The sequence below is a fragment of the Drosophila pseudoobscura genome, chromosome X (genome assembly GCF_009870125.1).
Source record: "Drosophila pseudoobscura strain MV-25-SWS-2005 chromosome X, UCI_Dpse_MV25, whole genome shotgun sequence".
Taxonomy (NCBI): domain Eukaryota; kingdom Metazoa; phylum Arthropoda; class Insecta; order Diptera; family Drosophilidae; genus Drosophila; species Drosophila pseudoobscura.
In genome coordinates this window covers 29,776,285-29,796,548 of record NC_046683.1, presented here as the reverse complement: position 1 = coordinate 29,796,548, position 20,264 = coordinate 29,776,285, and the positions used below count along the sequence as shown (strand labels likewise).

Sequence of the window (20,264 nt, the reverse complement as noted above, 5' to 3'; positions counted from 1 at the left end):
GTATGATAGTTCTTGGTGACTTCAACTTGCCAGGAACTGTTTGGTCTTCGGTAAACTAGTCTAGTATCCTAGTGCCTATGTCACGACATGACTTTGTTGACGGCTTGCTTGACCTGTCCCTGTCTCAAGTCAATCATGTGGAAAATTCCTTGGGTCGATTGCTTGATCTATGCTTTGTATCGGATCCGACCATAGTGTTGTTAACCCGAGCCCTTCCGCTCACTATACCTGAAGACGCCTACCACCCTACTTTCGAGGTGTCGCTAGATATAGGACCAACTGTATTGGATCGGTCGAGTAGACTACCTGAACGTGTCCGTTGCTTTCGTAAAGCCGAGTTTGCGAAGCTTATTAACCTAATCAGGGATTTTGATTGGTCCGCTTTGTACTTGTGCACTGATGTCACAAAAGGCACAAACATTTTTTACAATGCTCTTGGCACATTTTTTGATTCTTGTGTCCCGCTTTCTTGTCCGATTAGATCTGGAAAACCCCCTTGGTTTACCAAAGAATTATCCAGTCTAAAAAACTTAAAATCAAGACTTTATAAAAAATTTCAAGAAGTGGGTTTTCCTACTTCTCACTCTCGTTATGTAATAGCTCGGTCAAACTTTTCAGTTCTTAATGCTCAATGCTATAAGAACTACCTATCTCGTTGCAGGATACGTTTTTCTCAGGACCCTAAACAGTTTTACTGCTTCGTAAACAGTAAGCGTAGAACGTCCGCACACCCATCCTCGCTATCATTTTGTAATACGTCCCATCCTTAGTTAACCGTAGAAAAATGCTTGGTGTGATATTTATGCACAACTTGATCAGGGGTGACATAGACAGCCCTGATCTGTTGAGCCGCATAAACTTCACGATTCCTATTAGACTGACTAGAAACTTTATACCGTTGTTCCTTCCACTTTGTAGATCGAATTATTCCTTGCATGAACCGTTTAGGGTCTTATGCTCGGATTATAATTCCCTCTACCATATTTATATCCTTCACTAATTCTCTTCCTCTTATTAAATTACTAATCCTTACACACCTTTCTAGTAATTAGTAATTGTAGTGGTATTTGTATTTTGTATTTTATTGCATGCTTAATTTCTTAATAAGTTTAGTACTAATTTTCCTCGAAGGTTAGTCTAATATCTTTCTTGCATGCTCGCGTTTGGTTCGGCTACGCACCGCGCGTCATGCGGCAGCGCCCCTCGGTCGGTTGGGCGGGAGGAGGGCTGCGTTTTGCCTGGGATCCGCGCGTAACAGCCTTCTGCTGGTGTCACACGGGCCACTTGACGGTGCAGTAATTGCATCGCCTCTTGTTAGATGCAGTCATTGCATGTCAACGTCCAAAAAAATATTAAGAAGCTACTCTTTTGTCCTGAGCCTTTAGTAGAGGTTTCAACCACTCAGCCACTTCCCAACTTCGTGTGCATGGCTTTATTGTTAATGCTTTTACCTCTTCTTATCACTCTTTACGATGCCTCGCTGGGATTCAATGCACTGAATAACTAGAAAGCACTTGGATAAGAATATATAAGAGTGATTTTTCGAGGCACAGCTTCAAAGGCCTGCTTAACAGTTTTTTGCCGTTTGGTCAAATCATATTTCTGTGAATAATTTGAACATGTACAATCCCATATATGTACTTATATGTATATAAAAGTAATATCACACAACACAATAATTTGAATACAAGTTCCCTTGAAGTCTACCTACCAAGAATATAAATATATTTAAAAATAAAGTAGCTCATGGCATATTATACAACAAATTTGTACCCACAAAAACTGTAGCCTTATATGAAAAATAAAAAAATAAACTGTCCAAATATCATATAGGCTTAGTCCGAACTAGTTTTTTACATTCATGTTATTTTGGTCATTTTGTTTTTTGTCATTATGTAGCTGGAGTTCTTCAGTTGCCGATGGAGGCAATATTCTGGCATCGCCCATCATGGCTTTTCCACTCTCGGTTCCAGATGATAAATTCAGTGGTAGATTTAATTTACTCAGAAAACAGGATAAGTTCACTAATCGGCCTTTGTGCTGGAATGGAATCTTGGGGCACAGCTCAAAAGCATGGTTTACAGGTGGCATGTCACAGCCTTTGCTACAGGACACATCGATAAAGTTCATTAGATCACAGATCTCAATCTCGTTACACTCATTGCGATTAAGAATTAATAAAATATTGTCAATCAATTCCAGTGAAAAGGGAAGACGACAGCCGCGAAGTGTGGAGCGAACTTTTGATTCAGGCAGGAATGGTTGGTTGGTAGGATTGATGTGATGGAAATGTTCCATCATGTCGTCGCGAGCGTTCCACAATGCACGCTTTAACTCTAGATGTGCTGCTGCCTTTACATTAACCCTAGAGCAACCACTTGTAGAAGTTTGTTCTGCTGAAAAATGTCGACAGAGCGTAATGATTTCGTGGTCGCTGATTACTTTGCCCAATACTCCGATTAATGCTCCCTTGAAGCTTTCGAAAGATACAAATACGTCGCGCTTGTTTTCCAAATTGTAACCATCTGGCACGCAGGTTCCCGCAAACTCAGACATACGGTTTTGAAGCGCAGAGCGGATTTTCTGCATAATGGCGGATAGGTTTGCGTGGATAAACTGCTCTGGATGGTGCTCCATAAACATAAGGGTATACTCGTCTGCAGATACCAAATGAAATATAAAGTCTTTCAGGGACATGGTGGACCCGATGAAAAAGTTCCAGGGCATATAGTATTGTGGTTGCTTATAAGAGAATTTCTCTTGTCCGGGCAATTCTATGCGAGTGCGTTTCATAAACTCGCCTCCGAGGAAACCAGAGTTACGTACGGCCACTTCTTGTATCTGTAATGTATCGTCACTCAGGTAGTAGCTTATCACAAAGATGCGTTCACAATTTTCCTTGATAGTGGAAAGCATCTTGGCACCAAACCGCAATACATAGCGATCAAACTTAATAAACTTTTTAAAGTCAGTCTTTGGCGGTTTCGGCTCCACAGATAAGCAATTCCCGACCGAGTCTTCGTAGCTTCCCCAGCCATTATATGGTGGAAGAATACGTTCTTTTTGGCGGTAGTCAGTACAGTCGTCCGATCTTGTAGGAATAGCTAGTGGTGTGAAATCTTGCACACCATAGCGTTGGCGATAATATTGCTGAGTAAAAGGGTCCAGTTCGGTAATGATCACAGCCCGACCATAGACATTTATCACACTGCCAATTTGCAGATCCCGTTCGCTATAATACATGATATCCTTGTTGCCTGTGTTTAGAGGGTCAACACAGTAACGTACGTTGCGCATATTAGTTCCTAAAACATTAAGTAGTGTTATCGGCGTCATTTGTCCTGGCAATAACAGTCCGTTAAACTCCTATAATTAAAAATATTTAATTGATGAACAGTCAATTCAACAATAATTTAATATATTGTTACTCACCCGTGCCAGACGCGCTCGTTTCAGAAATACGGTTGGTCCGTCGCGACCAGAGTTGCGGATATGTGCTTCCTTGATTTCGATGGTATCGTCGGCCAAATAGTAGCAGATCTCTAACTTGCGAACGTCCCCAAACTCCGTTCGATCATCCCAGTACGCCTGAAATTTGAGTATTTGTCGATCATACTTTAAAAATTGCGCAAAAGCATGTTTTTTTTCCATCGGGTTGACAGCGCCTAAATGTTCACGATTACCCACGGAATTAGATGGATCGCTGTAAATGATGTTCAAATTAAAGAAAAAAGTTAATTACGGATGAGATTATTGTAGATACATTTCTATAGAAAATTTTTTACCAAGGGATTTTCATTGAATCCGGAACGGTGATGCCGCGTCTGTTTAGGAAGTCACGAGTGAACTGATCGCAGTCTATAATATGATATTGACGATCGAAAATCTGTACAGTCATGTCGATATTCAAATCATTTAGAGACATAAACTCATTGTCACAGGGCGGCGTCTTTTGAACACGCTGACGATGGACCACGCAACCCTGAACTATGCCGGAATTATCTACTCGAGGCTCATAAATCTCTAAGGTGCCGTCTTCTAGATAGAAATATATCTTAACTTTTCGAATCAAGTAAGGTGCATGGTAGACCTCCTGTAAAGTTTGTTTGAAATAGGCACTAAAGCAGAGAACTTTCTTGTCGTAGGCCAACCAAGGTGGCATGCGTGGACCGGAACGGGGTGGATAGATGGAAGATGCGCCGACCGGTGGGCAGCTAATGTCTACTACGTCGCCATTGGGATCAATTGGGGCAGGTTGCTGACGATCATTAAGCATGCTGAGACCCTGGATGTTCAGCAGCGACTGTGGCTTGGGGTAATGGCCCTTAGAAACCTAATATTAAGAAAAAAATTTGTGGGGTGGTTTTATTTCAGTGAGTTGGTTATGGATGGATTTACTTACGTCACGAAAAAGCGTGCCCGGAAGCAGAGGCATTCCTGGAATTCGCAGCATTATATAGCTGATTAAAATTATTTTATTTTGCGTAAGAAATATTTTAAGACTTGTTCTGTGTTCTAATGTATAAATTATATGTATTACTTGAAATGATATATGTACCAAGCGTTTTTTAGAAACAATCAAAAGTTATGTAAGTCACATAGCCTACTATAAATATCCCCAATATACTTGCTTGCTTAGATTGTGAGGAACGATGGTTCCCACAGGCCGAGTGCGACCAAAAGCACAGTCAGATAAAAGCTGACGGCTGGCCGGATAAGGCGAAGGTCAGGCCAGATGCCCACGGTTATCCGGATGCGGCGAAGAGGCCAAGGGCCTCGAGAGGAGAAGTGCCCTGCTCTCGGAGAGAGAGACACACGAGAGGCAAAGGAAACGGCGGGATCGGGCCGGCAGTAATCTGGCGCATGACCAAATAAGGGCAGGGGATCACGCCACCGGCCAGGACCCGTTACGAAGGCCGTGGAAACCAGGAGACGGCGATGGAAAACTACCGACGCCGAGCCGGGGCCTGGCAAGGGGCTATAAAAGGAGGCTGCGGCGTCGAGGCGGGTCTCTTTCCCGTGGATAAGTGATTGCGCGCGCACGTTGAGACCCGGTCGAAACGCAAGAGTGATACCCGGTACGAAAGAAAGAAGTGTAGTGAAGTGTAGCAACAGGCAGACAGGCCCCGCCTGCCCCCCAGAGTAAGTCTAAATTAAGTGGAGATCCCCGTACGCCGGCGGAAGCTAGGAGGGGAGTGCGAGAAGTGGAGTGCGGATTTGAGTGGCGGACCAAAGCAATAGCGGAGGTCAACTTGCCCCAATCAGTAGCCTCGACGCTGCCACACCCGACGAGAGCCCACGCGTGGTGGAGATCGGTAGTTAAGAGAAATTGTAACACCTAGCCCTAAGTCCTAATAGAATTGCGAATAAAGCGAAATTCAAGTAAAGAAAAGGAAAGTCTTATCATTTGTCGTTGGGGGCAACAATAAAAATACGTTGCGGCGAATCTGCCGACCGCTGAGCGAGCCCAGCAAACTCAAGCGAGCCCAAAAAGCAGGTTCGTTACAACTGGCGCCCAACGTGGGGCCTACAACGACAAATAGTAGGACAAAGGGAGGGAGAGTATAGACACGAGAATGGGGAAGGGACAATGGATCCATCGGTTGAGAAAGGAGGAGCTTTTCCAATGCGGCCACGCCTTCGGCGTGCGGCTGGAGGGCACCGTGGACGAAATGAGAAGAACATTTAAGGAATGGATGAGGGAACACGAGGATGAGGCAGAGTGGGCCGATCTGATAGAGGTATGGGAGTGTCGGGCGGACAGGTCCTCGCCGACACCCCGGGCGGACGACAAACAAGCCGCGTACGAGCACCTGGCGCCCCCACCCGGCGCAGCCGCGGCGGCGCTGTGGAGGTCCCCAGTCGATATACAAAGAGAATTGATCGCGAGTCTCTCAGTGCCAATACCGGAACGCTCACACACAGGGACGCCTAGCAGGTCCCGTCACCCAGGAAGGGATCAAAGCCGAGAAACCGAAAGGGAGAGAACCGAACCAGCCACCACACGGCCAGCACACCTGGACTACGCTAGAGTGGCGAAACAGGTGAGAGAGTGGTCGTTCCGGTTCGACGGTACGACGAAGCCTCTCGAGTTCTTGGAGCAGGTCGCGTGGTCCGCCGAGACGTACGGTTTGGATCCGGATCTGATCCCTAGGGCGATGCCGGAGCTGCTAAAAGGACGGGCGCTGATGTGGTTCGTGGCGAACAATCGGCCGTGGAGAACGTGGGAAGAGTTCTCTTCCAGCTTCCAGGCTTACTTTCTGCCTCGGGGATATTTTGAGAAGTTGCTGCAGGAAGTGAGGATGCGGAAACAGAAGTGGGGCGAGCCGTTCAAAGAATACATGGTAGAGATGCAGACACTTATGCGACCACTGAAATGTCCCCAAGAGGAGCAAACGGAGTTGATTCGGGAGAAAAGCATGCCCGACTTGAGAGCGTATATGAGACCACACCGGTGCAAGGATCTCGACACCATGATGGAACTGGCAGACGAGTTCGGGGCGCTGGAAACGGACCGCCTAGAGTTCCAACGGGAGAATCCAACCGTGAAAGCCCGGGCAGCGAATCCCTTCCACAAGCCGGCCGAGACGACGGCATGTCGGCGATGCAAAGACGGCCCGCTGGAGGAGGCAGCACGGGAGGAAAGGGGAGCGCATGGCCTCTTGCCGACACCGACCAACGGCAATATCGAGAATGCATATGTCAAGAATCCGGCCCAGGCGGGCCGAAGGTGTGGGAGCGCGGATCATTGGAGCCGGGAGTGCAACGGCCGACCGCTCACCTACTGCTGGAGATGCGGAAAAGTGGGCATCTCGGCATGGCAGTGCTGCAGGAAGACGGGAAACGCCCCGCGACCCACGCCGCGGAGGGCCGTGCCAGGGTCGCAAGAAACGGTCCCTCAAGCCTAGTCGACAGGCTGATCAGCGAGGAGGAGCAGTTATCCGCAGTAGTGGAGGTCGCGGGCATGGAGCTGCAAGCCACGGTGGATACAGGAGCCACCAGCAGTTTCGTGAGCCGTGAGCTGGCGAACCGACTGAAGGGTGAAGGCCGGGAGGCGGCGGCAAGGAAAAGGGTGAGGTTGGCAGATGGCCATAGCCAGGAGATCACACACCAGATCGAAACGAAGGTAGGCTTTGGGAACAAGGAGATCCCAATGGTGCTACTCGTATTGCCGGGGGTGATCGATGAGTTAGTGTTGGGATGGGATTTCCTCCGCGCGGTCGGGGCAGTGGTGACCTGTGCAGGACACAGGGTGGTGATCCCTGCCCAAGATCGGGAACGAGGAGGCCAGGAGGAAAGACTGTCCGTGGCGAAGGCCGAAGCTAGAGACACAGGTCCGGAGTACGACAACAAAACGGACACGACCCTAAGAACGGCCGCCCGAGAGGTGGCGGAGAGCAGGAGGCGGAATGAGGGGGCGAGGGAAGAGCCAGTGGAGGACTTCTTGGCCCGAGAGTTGGAGGCGTTTTCCAAGATCGAGGGGGTGTCTAATGTGGCGGTGCACACAATCACCATGAGTGACCCGCAACCAATTAAGCAAAGATATTACCCAAAGAACCCCAAAATGCAGACCGAGATTAACCAGAAAGTGGACGAACTGTTAGAAAAGGGATGCATAGAGCCGTCAAAGAGCCCCTACAGTTCGCCTATAGTGATGGTGGAGTGGAGTGGAGATTGTGCGTGGACTTTCGTCAAGTAAACGCGAGATCAGTAAAGGACGCATACCCAATGCCCAGGATCGATTACATACTCGATCAGCTGCGGGATGCGAAGTTCATAAGTAGCCTGGATCTGAAGGATGGATATTGGCAGATCCCCCTGGCCGAGAGCAGCCGGCCGATCACGGCATTCACGGTGCCCGGCAAGGGGCTATACCAATGGAAGGTGATGCCGTTTGGGTTACACTCCGCGTCGGCCACCTTTCAACGGGCATTAGACCAAGTGATAGGGCCAGAGATGATGCCGCACGCATTCGCGTACCAGGATGACATAGTGGTCATCGGGCGAACAGAAGAAGAACACCGAAGAAAGCTTCGAGGAGGTGAAGAGAAGACTAGTGGCGGACCCCGTGCTGGCGTGCCCTGACTTCTCGAATTCATCCTGCAGACAGACGCCAGTGATTACGGGCTGGGCGCGATTCTCACGCAGGAGACGGAAAGGGGAGAGCGGGTAATATCATATGCTAGCAGGACGCTAAACGGACCCGAAAGGAACTATTCGGCGACGGAGAAAGAATGTCTGGCCATTGTGTGGGCCATACGCCGGTTGAGGCCATACTTGGAAGGGTATCGCTTCAAGGTGGTCACGGACCACATGGCTCTGAAATGGTTGAATAGCATAGAAAGTCCGTCGGGAAGAGTGGCGAGATGGGCATTAGAGTTACAGCAGTACGACTTTGAAATCGCATACAGGAAAGGACAGCTCAACTTGGTAGCCGACGCACTCTCCCGACAACCGGTGGAGGAGCGAGGCCGTCGAATAAGAAATGAGGAGGGAACACCGCCAGTAGGCGAGCCGCCCTGAAAGTGGTTAGAGGGCATGGCCGAGAAGATCAGGAAAGAAGCCCCAAAGTACCCCGACTATGTGGAGAAGGGGGGGAACTTGTACCGGCACATTCCGCACCGGGCCGGGAGCGAAGAAGTCACCTCGTGGAAGTTATGTGTGCCGAAATATGCCCGAGAAAGGGATTTAAAGGAGAGCCACGATAACCCGGTAGCAGGCCACGCCGGCGGAAGGAGAACCGCGGCACGGGTGGCGGCAAGATATTACTGGCCGGGGATGTACAGAGACGTGAGGGCCTACGTGCGGAAGTGCGAACTATAACTGCCAAGTCAGCTACAAGCGGCAGGGGAAATGTTGACACAGGTACCGGAAGAGCCATGGGCAACGGTATGCGCGGACTTTGTGGGTCCTCTGCCGAGATCGAAGCATGGGAACTCGATGCTGCTGGTGCTAGTGGATCGATTCTCAAAATGGACCGAGTTGGTGCCGCTGAGGAAGGCCACAGCCGAGGCGCTAATAAAGGCCTGTCGAGAGCGCATAATAGCCCGGTTTGGGGCGCCCAAAGTCTTCATTACGGACAATGGGGTGCAGTTTGCAGGCAGGACATTTAAAAGATTTCTGGAGCAGCTAGGAGTCCGTCACCAGTTTACGGCGCCATACACGCCGCAAGAGAATCCGACAGAGCGGACAAACAGAACGATAAAGACCATGATCGCTCAGTTCACTGAGGGTGATCAAAGGTGTTCGGACGAAAAATGGCAGGAGCTAATGCTGGCCATGAATTCGGGAGTGTCGGATGCAACTGGATATTCACCGGCGTTCGTGGTGCAAGGAAGGGAACCCCGGCTGCCAAAGGCCCTATATGACGAGGAGACGGTAGGCAGGGGACAGGGCACAGAGACGCCGGATGAAAATGCGAAGAAGTTAAAAGAGCTGTTTCAGTTGGTACGACGAAACTTGGAAAGGGCAGCCCAGGATCAGGCCAGGCGCTACAACCTGAAAAGAAGTCCGTGGAGACCCAAAGTGGGAGAAATCGTATGGGCCAAACAGCACCACCTGTCCAATGCGGCGGAGGAATTCGCCGCGAAGATGGCACCAAGGTACGATGGGCCATATCAGATAGAGGACTTTATATCCCCCGTTATCTGCAAAATAAGAACGGAGGGCGACAGGAAGAAGAGAACGGCCCACATACGAGACCTGAAACCCCAGCCCGATGAGCGAGAGACGCAGGGGTGAGGGGGAATGGATAGAATGGGTCGCCCTAAAAGGGTCACGCAGGACCAGGAACGGTAGAGTGCCACGCAGGACACGGGGGAAGGGTGCCGCGCAGGACACGCACGAGACTCGTCAGCACGCAGGGTGACGGACTGATGCACTTAGATCTAAATAAAAAAAAAAAAAGGAAGAGCAGGAAAGCCGTGGTTGGAAAGATCTGGAAAAAAAAGGGTGAGAGTTAGTAGGAATAAAGAAAAATAAAGCGAGAAGAGGAAAAGCTCAGCAAACCTGAACAGGAAACGCGTCCCCAAAGCTGGGAGGCGAATCCGGGGTCGGGGAGGGTGATCTCAGGCAGCGGATGACCAAAGAAAACCCAGGGGCCAGGCTCACGCCTCAACGCGGTCTCACAGGGCAACTACGAGCGTCGGGCCGGAACGACGGGTGCCGCTCATGCGTGGTCTACCGGGCGAGGAGTCGGATGACCCTCGGGTCCGAGCCACTGTGTGAGGGAGACGCCGGTCGAAAGAGTCCGGCCGGGGGCGCGTAGGATTTGCCCTGGGATGTGAGCCAAAGATTCCAGCCCGGGCAGAGGGTCGGAGGACCCGTTGTTCACGAGCGGAATCGCGGCAAGCGACCCGCATTGAGGGTAGAGGGCGAGCTGGAAAGGGAGAAAGGGTTAGGTAAAAGTCATCCGGGTCGGGAGAACTCACCCAGGCCAAGGAGGGTCCAATCAGCACGGGATGAAGAAGACAGGTCGACGGTAGCAGGGAATTAAAGAGCAATTAAAATAAAAGGAGAAATATACGTAAGCACAAACGGGAAGGGGGTGGGTCCATCAAAGATGGAAAAATATTATCCATCAGCCAACAAAGACACGCGGCGAGAACACAACAGTATCAAAAAAAAAAAAAGAAAGACAAGGCGAAGTCGGATAGAGAGCGGAGAGCGCGTCGATACTCACCCAACCAGGGGAAAGATGCCGTTAGAGAGCGCGGCCTGTAGAGAGACGAGGCCATGAGCACACACGTAACAACCGCTAGAACCAGGCAAGAAAGACCGAAACCCGACGCACCGGCACCGTTAGAGGGAACGACTGGTAATGCAACGCGGGTATATAGGCGGGTGGAAGACGGAACAGCGGACACTTGAAGGTACTTATCACCAAGGAGATATCGAAGCAAAAAAAAAGGAAAAAAAAGATGGAGACAAAACGGCTCACCCACGAGGGCGGGAAGAAGAAGATGGAGGACTTGAGGGCTTTCTTGGAGGAGCAGCAGGCGATAGTAGGAGAAGGGGGCTATCGCGCCGATGCTTCTCGTCAGCGACGGGCGTCCGTGCTCTCGCATGGCGACGAGGAGGATTGGTGCGATGGCTCCCAGTTCCTCCAGCTGTTGGCCTCGCCGTTGGTATCGCCGGGTATCCTCGGACGAGGGGGCCGGGGAGAGCGAAGACGATGTTATTTGCATCGACGGTCCACGCGCCCCAACCGCCCAAGAGAAGGCCAGCGTGAGAAGGCCGCGGACCATGCGCGACCGGGTCGAAGCCTTGAAACGAAAGTTCCAGGAGGCGACGTCGGAGGAGAAGCGCCGGATCCACCGGGTGCTGGAGGCGGCACGAACGATCCGGCGGCGGAGGGACGAGCGGCTGAAGGCGCGGCGGCGACAGGAGGGAAGGGCCACCAGTAAGGAGGAGCCCGGCCACGAGAGCGACGAGGCGCCGCCACCCCCGCCATTCCGAGTGGTGCTGCCGCCGATGCAGTCCCGGGCCGACGAGGCGGGGACCGAGGGGGCGCAGCCCCAGGCCAGGGGCGAGCGGGCCACGAACCCCGAGGCCGAATGGCAGCGGCGACTGCAGCAGGCCGAGGAGGAGGAAGGCGAATTGTGGCAGCCTACGCCACCAGCCGAGGACGACGAGGGCCCCGAGAGGCGGACACCGCAGGCCGAGGAGGAGCAGCAGCAGCAGCACCAGCATCAGCAGCGCCAGCAGCAGCAGCAGCAGCACCAGCAGCAGCAGCAACAGCAGCAGGAGAAGGGGCAGTGGCAGCAGCAGCCACAATGGAGGGGACCGGAGGCGGCCGTAATAGGGCCATATGTGTCGCAGGAGGTGCGGACCGCCGTGCGTCAGGGGATGGTATGGCACCACCAGACCCTGCACATCACGTGGGCCTCGGGGCCCGCCCCGTGCGAGACCCAGCCAGAGACCGGCGCCCGGGTGTGGGAAGAAAGCCCTCTCGGTAGCAATGACAGGGACCCGCGGAGGAGAAACCCCAAACCTGATCCCGCGACCGCAGCGGCAGGAATGGCGACGGCGGAGGCAGCGAAGGCGGCGACGGACGAAGCAGCGGCTGGCCCGGCAACGGACGAAGCAGCAGCAGACCCGGCGACGGAACACGCGGAGGTCGAGGCGTGGGAACGTGGCCGGCGGCAGTGATCCGCGCACAGACCCAGATTCGCCTCGTGGGTAGGCGAGTGAAAAAACTGGTGAGCGAGTGGGGTACGCGGTACCGCATCGCCATGTCGGCCACGCGCACGGAGGTGTTCAGGGAACAGAAATAAAGGAAAACGGAGAAGAAAAGGGGGGGGGGGGGGGGGCAGAAGAAACACAAAAAACAAAAAAAAAACGTGCAAAACACGCGGGAAAACATGAATAAAGAGAAGACGGAGAAGAAAGAAACGGAATACTGACTGGGGGGAAATATCGAGTGGATCGCAGAAGCGATCGATAGGCGGAACTCGGCGCCAGCCAGAAAATTGCAAGGGCTGGCAGCGCCGCCCGAGCAAAGGCGCCAGAGGGCGCCAGAACGCCTGTGATCCCAGGTGCAACAAAGGGCGCGCGCAATTTCGGGCCGTTTGAATGAGGAAAGCCCACCCCGTCGCGAGATCGCGGAAAACGGAAGTATTCCGCTGTGGGAAGAAAGAGGGGGGTGTGAGGAACCATGGTTCCCACAGGCCGAGTGCGACCAAAAGCACAGTCGGATAAAAGCTGACGGCTGGCCGGATAAGGCGAAGGTCAGGCCAGATGCCCACGGTTATCCGGATGCGGCGAAGAGGCCAAGGGCCTCGAGAGGAGAAGTGCCCTGCTCTCAAAGAGAGAGACACACGAGAGGCAAAGGAAACGGCGGGATCGGGCCGGCAGTAATCTGGCGCATGACCAAATAAGGGCAGGGGATCACGCCACCGGCCAGGACCCGTTACGAAGGCCGTGGAAACCAGGAGACGGCGATGGAAAACTACCGACGCCGAGCCGGGGCCTGGCAAGGGGCTATAAAAGGAGGCTGCGGCGTCGAGGCGGGTCTCTTTCCCGTGGATAAGTGATTGCGCGCGCACGTTGAGACCCGGTCGAAACGCAAGAGTGATACCCGGTACGAAACAAAGAAGTGTAGTGAAGTGTAGCAACAGGCAGACAGGCCCCGCCTGCCCCCCAGAGTAAGTCTAATTTAAGTGGAGATCCCCGTACGCCGGCGGAAGCTAGGAGGGGAGTGCGAGACGTGGAGTGCGGATTTGAGTGGCGGACCAAAGCAATAGCGGAGGTCAACTTGCCCCAATCAGTAGCCTCGACGCTGCCACACCCGACGAGAGCCCACGCGTGGTGGAGATCGGTAGTTAAGAGAAATTGTAACACCTAGCCCTAAGTCCTAATAGAATTGCGAATAAAGCGAAATTCAAGTAAAGAAAAGGAAAGTCTTATCATTTGTCGTTGGAGGCAACAATAAAAATACGTTGCGGCGAATCTGCCGACCGCTGAGCGAGCCCAAAAAGCAGGTTCGTTACAAGATATAAAGCTATGCTCCGGTTATCGCAAACCGCAAAAAGTTTAAAATCAATTAACAAATCGAAAAATATCGTGACCTGTTTTCAAAAATCGTCAGATTCTTGCAATTTAAAAACGGTTTCGAACGTGCTATCGATTTTAAAAATTAATTGCAAGTTGCACATACAATAGAGACAAATTTACATATATGCGTGAAAAAAAACTAAACCGTATAGAATCAGTCTAGAAAAACTTTTTACACTTTGCGCTGCGGGGCCTTAACTGGGATGTGGGTGTGAGACTCCCATCTTACTCTAGTAGACTGCGATTAGTAAGCCTCCCATCCTTAGTTAACGGTAGAAAAATGATTGGTGTGACAGGGGTGACATAGACCGCCCTGATCTGTTGCGCCGCATAAACTTCATGATTCCTATTAGACTTACTATAAATTGTATACGGTTGTTCCCTCCACTTTGTAGATCGAATTATTCCTTGCATGAACCGTTTAGGGTCTTATGCTCGGATTATAATTCCCTCTACCATATTATATCCACTACTAATTCCCTTCCTCTTAATAAATTACTAATACTATGAACTGTCGCGGCAGTGTTTAGGGGGTTCTGAAGTCCTCAAGGATCGAGGTATTATTCGCATAGGCCAGTAGTTGCTGTGGCGCCCTCTTGGAGACATCTTCCAGTGATGCCAGCACTGGCGCGCCCAACTACTTCCTCCTTGCCCTTAAGAGAGCAGGACAGTTGCAGATGAGATGTTCTAGGGTTTCGGTTGCCCCATGTTCGTCACATTTCCTACAACTGTCTCTGTTTGTGATTCCTAGCTTTGTTGCATGCGCCGCAGCCAGGCAATGGCCCGTTAATATTACCACTAATAATCTGCAGTCCTTCCGTGGTAGGTGCAGCAGGTAGTGGCTGTTGTCGAGAAAAATTAGCTTATATATACTTAGTTTTAAGCAAGGGCACAGATACCCTGCATAAAGAAAAAAGAGAGAAGAAAAATGGCCACACTATGAAAAGACATGAAGGTTACATTAGTTTGAGCAGTCGAAAAAAGAGCTGGGAGAAAAGACAAAGCGTGCGTAGATATATTACCTACATATAAGAATTAAATGTTTTAACCTCCTTTTGCAAATAGGAAATAAAACGCAACCAACGCCTAAGTACCTATGAAGATAAACGATTGTGTTTTATACGCAATTCTCACGTTCCTAGACTCAACATCTTTTATTTCGCTTCTTGGAATCCAATGACGCTAGACTTCTTGGAGTTTGTATGAAGACGGGCAGAGACTCGTGGTGCAAGCAGTTCAGTATACTGGCCATTGGAGAAGCGACGGAACCCACAAGGAGACGGTCATCTCGCTCGTGGGTGGATAATAAACATTGCAGAACACGGAGGCCAACGTGGGTGCGCACGTCAAGCAGCTGAAAAATGCGCACATTTATATGTATGTGTGCGAGATCGTGCACATACTGCCATCTCGCTCTAACCAACGAAGTTCTTGCGGGCCATCAACTAGAGGCTTGAGTGCGCAGTTGGCTGATGAAATCGAGTGAAAATTTCTGGATTGTGGTTTGTTTGGTAAGTGCCAATTTGATTGTTGATTTGGGGAAAGGTTAGTCTGCGGGTGATAATTACCAGAGCAATGAGCAAATTAAGGGCAACGGATGAAATGGACGAGGATATCGTTGAGATGGGAAAAGTGGAAAGAGAATCCGCGCAAGGTGAAGCCTCAAATATGGAGGGGCCCGGGGTCGGCACATCAAAAGAAGCCCAATCACATGGCGTTGTTAACGTTGGATGGAGATGTGGCGCCAAATGCAAGAAGGTCAGCGGGCCAATGCAATGCAAATGCAGCAGTTCCAAATGGAAGTTCTGCGGATGAATCAAATTCAAATGGAAAGAACTAATATACTTCTGCGATCCCTTGGTATTAGTGGAAGGACAACTGGCGAGCCAGGACCACAATCAACCACGGCTAAGCCCTCAGTGATATCAGACGCAGTCTCATCACCAAGGCAACCGGTTCCTTCTCAGGAAACGCAAAGAAAATTGTACGATCTACCGGAGTTTAATGTTCAACGAAGCTTTCACTATGACCACTGCAGAGTACGGATACAGTGACAGGCAAAAGGCAAAAGGCCTCCAAAAGGCAATAAAGGTAGACCGTTTAATGTTTGCTTATTATTAACGTTTCAAATATTGTAGAGACCCTTAAACAAAATTTTGGTAGACCGGAGAAACTCGTAAAAAGCCAGATTAGTCGCGTTAGAGAATTTCCGAGCATTCGAGAAGGGAGATTGGAACAATTAGTAGAGTTTAAAATGAAGGTACAAAACTTGGCTTCATTCTTAGAAGCAGCTAACGCACATCAGCAGTTAAAAAACCCAACATTAATGGAGGAGTTAATCTTAAAGTTGCCAGTGCAACAGAGACTGGAGTGGGCACGCCATTCCAAGCAACTAGGAGATGAAACATCGATCCGTCATTTAAGTCTATGGCTTCAGGGATTGGCCGAAGAAGTGCAAGACGCAGGATTGGTTGACGATCAGGCGACGTTCAAGCCAAAGAAGGAAAAGTCGAGACTATTCCATGCAAACGACATCGGACTTGTAACCATGAAGGTGCTCCGCCTGCAATGGGAAACACGACTTGGAAAACTGTAACTCATTTTCCCAGTTAGAACTTGAAAAAAAAAAAAAAAAAAAAAAAAAATGGCAGCATGTAAGGGAACGAAAATTATGCTTTAATTGCCTAAAGTACGGCCATCGTAGTCAAAAATGTAGACGACATCACCAATGTGGACTTGATGGATGTGCCAAACGCATTCACCGTTTGCTCCATGCAGAATCAGTTAATCAACCAGGCGAGGAAGTAAAGTTCACAGGAACAGCAACGCATGAGGCTAGCTCAATGATTTTGTTTAAGATATTGCCTGTTAATATTCATGCTAAAAATAAAATAGTGAGGTGCCACGCCTTTTTGGATGAAGGTTCTGCAGTAAACCTTATAAATGAAAGCCTGGCAAACGAGTTAGGATTACATGGACCCAAAGAAAGTCTGACATTGCAATGGTTTGGAGAAAAGACATCAACGGAATTGGTCAGCCGATTTAATATTGGAATATCTGATGAACGTGGAGGCAAGGTCTATGCACTAAACGGAGTAAGGACTATTAAGGATTTAAGGCTGCCGAAGCAATCCGTAAACATGTCTGAGCTAAGTTCGCAATACCCACACATAAAGAGTATTCCTGTGAAAGGCTATAGAAATGCTAGACCTGAAATACTAATCGGACTAGATAACCTACATTTGATAGCTCCAAAGCAAATGAGATCTATGGGATACGTTGGGCCAGCCATTGCATTAACCAATCTGGGATGGGTTGCGTATGGAAAATATCGCGGAGAATCAGGACCCATGAGTAATGTAATCTGGTTAAAAACAATGACGAGAACATTGAACAGTTGGTGCGAGACTACATCACGAATTCGGAAATGGACGTGCGGATTGTGAAGAGCCACGTAGAAGGTCGAGAAACTGAGAGATCGAACCGATTGCTATCAACCACGACAAAACGTATTGGTGACCGTTTTGAAACGGGATTACTATGGAAAGTGGATGACGTCGTCTTGCCTGACAGCAAGAAATGGCAAAGAGACAATTGTCTTTGGAAAGAAAATTTATACATGATCCAGAGTACTACAAAAAGTACTGCGACCTGATGGAAGCATACGAAGGAAAGTCATACATTCGGCATATCACAAGCAATGAACTGGAAGTGGACAAGAAAAAAGAAGGGTTCCTGCCTCATTTTGGGGTCTTAAATCCTAACAAGCCCGGCAAGTTGAGAATTGTTTTCGACGCGGCTGCAGAAGTCGATGGAGTGTCGTTAAACTCCATGCTCATGACTGGCCCCGACGGGTATCAATCCTTAACGGACATTCTTATGAGGTTCAGACAGAAACCGATTGGAGTCTGTGGTGACATAGCAGAAATGTTCCACCAAGTCATAATACGAAAGGAGGATCGATGTGCCCAACGCATACTATGGAGGAAGAATCCAGGCGACGAGATGAAGGAGCATGAGATGCAGGTCATGACCTTTGGAGCCAAATGTTCACCGGCCTCTGCTCAATACGTGAAAAATAGAAACGCACTTGAATTTAAGGAATCGTATCCAGATGCGGTGAATGCCATTATTAAAAACCATTATGTGGACGATTTGGTGCATTGTTTTTCATCCGAAGAATCGGCTGTGAGAGTCGTGAAGGAGATAGTTGACATTCACAAAAAGGGAGGATTCGAATTGAGAAAGTTTGTGTCCAATTCGAAATTCTTCAACAAGTTTTTTGGTAACGAACAAGTAGCTGAACCCATAACTCTTGATAGGGATGAATCTTCGCATTATCAAAAGGTCCTGGGAATGTACTGGTGTATACGCAGCGACGAATTTGGGTTCTCACTTTCGTTTAACAAAATTGACGCATCAATCTCTTCAGAATCGAGAATACCTTCTAAGCGAGAAGTATTGCGAGTGGTTATGTCTGTGTTTGACCCATTTGGAATTCTAGCCGAATATTCCCTGATCGCTAAACTGCTTCTGCAGTCAATATGGCAAAAGCGAACAGAGTGGGACCAGCCTATTGAGGGCGATGATATAAAGCAATGGAAATGTTGGTTGCGCAGCCTAAGCCAAGCATGCAAGATAAGGATACCCCGATGTTACGCTGAAGAGTTCTTTGGGGAAGCAATTGAACTACACATATTTTGCGATGCGAGTGAGTCAGCTTATGCAGCAGTTGGATACTGGCGCATACGTACGAAATCTGGATGGAATTCCGCATTTATAATGGGAAAGACCAAGTGTGCCCCAATGAAACTATTGACCATACCCAGGCTCGAGCTACAGGCGGCAGTGCTAGGAACTCGTCTCAGGAAATGTATTCTTGAGGGTCACGACGTCGGACCAAATGTGTCCACATGTGGTCCGACTCCAAGACTGTCTTAGCATGGATTAAATCAGATCACAGAAAATATAAGCCATATGTAGGACACAGAATTGACAAGATACTTGAAGCCACAAGGTTGGAAGATTGGCATTGGGTGTCTACTAAGGATAACCCGGCAGACTTTAGCACCAAACTCAGATCTGGAACTCGAGAAACCTCCTGGTTGAGAGGCCCTCAATTCCTTCAAGAGGACGCAAGTCAATGGAATCTAGGAACTTCAGACGTTGGTGACACGGAACTGGAACTAAGAAGCAAGTTTACGTTATCAATCAATGAGATGTCTTCAGATGGATCTGTCAATATCGTATTCAGGGAGTTGCTGGAAAGGTTCTCTTCATTTACAAGTCTGATGCGAGTTGTCGCTTGGGTCTACAGGATGTGTGATCGTAAGATAAAACGAAAAGTCTACCTTGATGTAGCTGAAATTGAAGAAGCTGTACTCATAGTGATCCGCAATGTACAGGATGTTGCATATCATGATGAGCGGGTGGCGCTATTGACTGGACAGTCCGAAAAGAACAGCCAGCTGTGGAAGTTGTCTCCGATCATAGACGGAAGAGGAGTGGATTCGATTGGAGAAGAAACCAGGCGTCCAATATTAATGCCCCAAGGGCATCACGTTACAAAATTAATCGTGCGACATTATCACGAGCTATGGAAACAATAGAATGAAAACACAATTATAGCAGAAATACGCAGAAAGTACTACATACCACACTGCCGACAGGAGGTTCGCCGTGCAGCTAGAAATTGTATGACTTCTAAAATCCAGAGAGCTTCACCAGAAATGCCATTAATGGGACAACTTCCTAAGGACAGACTCTCTCCGTACGTACGCCCATTCTCATATGTTGGAATCGACTATATGGCACCGTTTCTGGTTGTAAGAGGAAGGAGTACCGAGAAACGCTGGATATGCATATTTACATGCCTTACAATAAGAGCAATTCATATGGAAATTGCCAGGGACCTGACAACAGACACGTGTCTTCGAGTATTGCATAACTTCATGGAGCGGCGCGGAAGACCAGTAAGAATCCGATCTGACAATGGTACCAATTTGGTGGGAGCTGAGCGTGAATTGAAAAGAGACTTACAGGACCTCGATCACATTAGAATAGCGAACGAGTTGTCAACCAAGCAGATCGAATGGCTGTTTAATTGCCCGCTAAACCCCCATGCAGGTGGGTGCTGGGAAAGATTGGTACGAAGTGTGAAGAGGGCCATAGGACTCGCGCTGCATTACAAAAACCTGAAAGAAGACATACTGTATAGCCTAATGTGTAACGCTGAAAACATAGTAAATTCCAGACCGCTTACACACATTGCTCTGGATAACCCCACAGACGATCCGATAACCCCTAATCACTTTCTTTTAGGTTCTCCCAATTCTAGCACAGGTTGATTGCTGGGTGTGTATTAGTTGCTACCAGGCAATTTGTTATTGCTTCCGTAGCCACGTTGTTGAATGCTCCGGAGATGTCCACGAATACTCCCAGTGCATACTTTTTATTGTGAAGGGCTTTCTCAATGGTAGCTACTACCGAATGTAGTGCGGCCTCCACCGATTTCCCTTTAGTATATGCATGCAGTTTGGTTGACATCAGTCCCCCTACCTCATTCCTGATGTGTAAGTCCAGCAGCTTTTCTAGTGTTTTTAATATAAAGTAGGTAAGGCTTATCGGTCTATAGTCCTTGGGACTCGCATGGCTGCACTTTCCTGCCTTTGGGAGGAAGACAACTCTCGAGGTTCTCCATTGGATAGGGA

General features: G+C 49.3%; 2 protein-coding genes across 3 annotated transcripts in view; one reads left to right on the top strand and one right to left on the bottom strand.

Moving 5' to 3' along the window:
- Positions 1-1,696: 1,696 nt before the first annotated feature.
- On the bottom strand, positions 1,697-4,562 carry LOC6903938 (EF-hand domain-containing family member C2-like). Its single transcript, XM_033383750.1, has 4 exons — positions 4,403-4,562; positions 3,786-4,333; positions 3,433-3,703; positions 1,697-3,366 (listed from the first exon to the last, which is right to left on the bottom strand). Exons 1-4 carry the CDS (start codon positions 4,451-4,453, stop codon positions 1,846-1,848), a joined length of 2,391 nt encoding a protein of 796 aa, XP_033239641.1. The 5' UTR covers positions 4,454-4,562; the 3' UTR covers positions 1,697-1,845.
- A 9,921-nt stretch (positions 4,563-14,483) lies between these two features.
- The window catches only part of LOC117184691 (uncharacterized), a 30,329-nt gene continuing 24,548 nt past the window's right edge, over positions 14,484-20,264 (top strand). The window contains exons 1-2 of one of the 2 annotated variants that reach the window (XR_004470115.1): positions 14,484-14,559; positions 14,620-15,065. Coding sequence is in view for 1 of the 2 variants with exons in the window: in XM_033383317.1 (XP_033239208.1) it covers positions 17,134-18,495 (1,362 nt within the window). In the remaining variant the exon portion in view is untranslated. Of the gene's footprint in view, positions 14,560-14,619; positions 20,111-20,264 lie in introns of those variants that run through there. The other variant, XM_033383317.1, reaches the window with a different exon arrangement.

Excerpts from the sequence above, each read along its gene's own strand:
- LOC6903938 (XM_033383750.1), bottom strand. The coding sequence starts at position 4,453 with ATGCTGCGAATTCCAGGAATGCCTCTGCTTCCGGGCACGCTTTTTCGT. Across the intron at positions 4,334-4,402 it reads CGGGCACGCTTTTTCGTGAC|GTTTCTAAGGGCCATTACCC; the intron begins GTAAGTAAATCC and ends TCTTAATATTAG. Across the intron at positions 3,367-3,432 it reads AACGAGCGCGTCTGGCACGG|GAGTTTAACGGACTGTTATT; the intron begins GTGAGTAACAAT and ends TTTTAATTATAG.